Source organism: Pleurodeles waltl, unplaced genomic scaffold, assembly GCF_031143425.1.
Source record: "Pleurodeles waltl isolate 20211129_DDA unplaced genomic scaffold, aPleWal1.hap1.20221129 scaffold_39, whole genome shotgun sequence".
Classification (NCBI taxonomy): Eukaryota; Metazoa; Chordata; class Amphibia; order Caudata; family Salamandridae; genus Pleurodeles; species Pleurodeles waltl.
Window position 1 is genome coordinate 9,919,648 of NW_027150097.1, and position 2,611 is coordinate 9,922,258.

General features: G+C 40.9%; 1 protein-coding gene across 1 annotated transcript; it reads left to right on the forward strand.

The window, feature by feature from the left end:
* Nucleotides 1-1,050: 1,050 nt before the first annotated feature.
* LOC138276472 (gap junction alpha-2 protein-like) lies at nucleotides 1,051-1,824 on the forward strand. The gene has a single exon (XM_069219198.1). The coding sequence runs from the start codon at nucleotides 1,051-1,053 to the stop codon at nucleotides 1,822-1,824; it is 774 nt and encodes a 257-aa protein (XP_069075299.1).
* The last annotated feature ends 787 nt before the right edge of the window (nucleotides 1,825-2,611 follow it).

Here is a 2,611-nt window from a genome sequence, read left to right on the forward strand (position 1 = left end):
GGCAGTTTGGGCTGGAGTGTTCCCATGAGGAGCAGGGTCAAGACCCCTCCCAGTGCCACCTACCCACTTTTTTTTTTACAGTTTTTGTTCTCTCATTATCATGTATCTAGCACAATTTTGCAAACACCTTTTACATTCACGACAAACAACAATGCAAGCAAGCAACAAACAAACGGTAACCATTGTTAGACTTTACCTTTGCCCATTCGCCAGGTCCAGTGCTGAGACATTCTCCACCACAGTTTCTCTGGAGACAATTATCTTACCTCTGGCACCAGGTGTCATTGTCTGGAGTTTGTTACAGTGCTCCCCTGCTTTCTCTCTATTAAGGTGTTCCCCTTGCCACATGCTCCATCTGTAAAAAAAAAAAGACCTTCAAAAGTCAGAAAGCCTGAAGTAAAAGTAGCATGTAATCAAAAAAAGCAGGCATCACAGCAAAACATCAGAGACAATTGTTGTTTCAACTGACCAGGACTCTCACTAGGAAAACAAATGATATGTGAATCACTGGAGATAAATAAGGACTGGCAATCCTGGAGGAGTAGATGACATTTATAGATACAATACTATGTTCCTGCTCTTCTAAATCCCATTTTCACTTTGCAAGTTTGAAAGATAGCTTTTGCCTTTAGGAAATGTGGCAATGTACTACGTTAGGCTTTCAAGCTTCAGGCCTGCTTGAGCCATGAAAACTAGTAAACACATTCAACGCAACAGGAAGCTTTAAACTACTATAACATCACATCAGTATATGATTGTAAAATATATGCACATTATTGGATATATACTTGGTGATCAACTCTGCCCTACACAGAAGTATATATACATTATACAAGCAGGATTAACATTTTCATTCCGATTAACAAGAATTTGTGCCAAGGCTTGTTTAGCACATTTTAAGGTTAGCTGTGTAAGTTTTAGTCATCTTTTGCTGTCAAATTGATGGTTTGGATTAAGATGTACAAGATGTAATAAAAATGTAGAGTTGACGTTTTGGTTCAGGGCTAATATATTTTCTTGCTTTTCACAGGAGAGACCAATCAAACCAAAATGGGAGGTGCTGGAGTGGTGGCTGTTTTGTTGCACAGAGTACCACAACATTCCACGGTGATCAGCAACATCTGGCTAACCGTCCTTTTCATTCAACGAGTTGTGATTCTGGTGCTTGCTGCACAGACGGCCTGGGCTCACGACCAGTCCCTCTTTGTTTGCATCTCTCAGCAGACAGGTTGCACAACTGCCTGCTATGATTTTTTGTTCCCAGTCTCCCACATTCAGTACTGGGCCCTGCAACTTCTGTTGGTCACCGCGCCAACCCTTGTGCATCTTGGCTATGTGATCTACCTGTCAAGGGGAGAGGAGAAGACGAACCAGCTTGAACTTCACTCCACAGTGGCACAAGGAGAGCAAGGGATGCTCATGGCTGCCAACATGCAAGATGGTTGCAAGACCTATGAGCAGGAGGGTGAAAGGTCAGATGCCCATCGCACATTGATCCGCACTCACACCATCAGTGTGGTCGTCAAGGTGATCATTGAAGCTGGGTTCTTGCTTGGGCAGTGGTACTTGTTTGACTTTTATTTTTCCCCCTTTGTAACTTGCACCAAGGACCCTTGCACATACTACAATAGTTGCTATATTCCCAACACTATAAGGAAGGCCGTTTTCACCATTATCATGATGGTTGTATCAGCCTTGTCTATTCTCTTCAACCAGCTAGAACTAATCCTACTCTTCCGCAGGAAACGGCAGCACAGGAAGATGAAATCTTCTGCAACAAAGTTCTCAGCTCCCATAGAACGGGGCAGTCCATTCCAGAAGTAATGTCCCGATTATACTTGTGCTACCATGGCAGGTTTCCTGAGCACAACAGTGGTCTACCTGAAAGGATATATTGCCATGTTAGAGGCAGTGCTCGCGTCTTTTCACCATGCTTTCCAAAGCAAATATATGCTCTGACTTCTATATCTACAAATCAGGCCTTGAAGAAACATAAAAATGTTATTAGACCTTCAGGTTGAGTAGCTTGAATAATCTACTCAACCTAACTGTAATGTACTTGACCCGGAAACGGGTCTCAAATTGTGTGATCCTAGGCAAATATTGTATTTTACAGTCACCTTTTTCTTCATTCTCACTTGTGAGTGCAACTTCAAATATGTGAGTTCAGGATTTCTGCTGTTAACAATCCTCTTTTATTTGATTAAAATACACTAAATGTTTGCTCCATGTATTATAAATCTAGCCAACATATAGGGTAAACATGACCCATGCATGACTTGCCTCTCAGTTTACTAATAGCTTTGCCATCAGGGCAGGAGTGTTTCTCAGTTTATTTTTAAACACTCACTTTTAATAAGTATATTACTAAAGCATGATGTGGTAGCACACTCTCATTTACATACAGTAAATTTCCAAGAAATGTCCAAAAACTAACTTGCAGCTTTACTGATAAAACTATACAGTGTATTAACAATAATCTGTGAAAAGTGGGTTTCAGGAAACATGTTTAATTTGCACATCACCAAATAAAGTGTTCTGCCTTCTTTTTCATCCTATTAAAATATTTGTTTCAAGCACACAGGGGTACAAAAAAGGTCTTTCACAGCTA

Excerpts from the sequence above, each read along its gene's own strand:
- LOC138276472 (XM_069219198.1), top strand. The coding sequence starts at position 1,051 with ATGGGAGGTGCTGGAGTGGTGGCTGTTTTGTTGCACAGAGTACCACAA.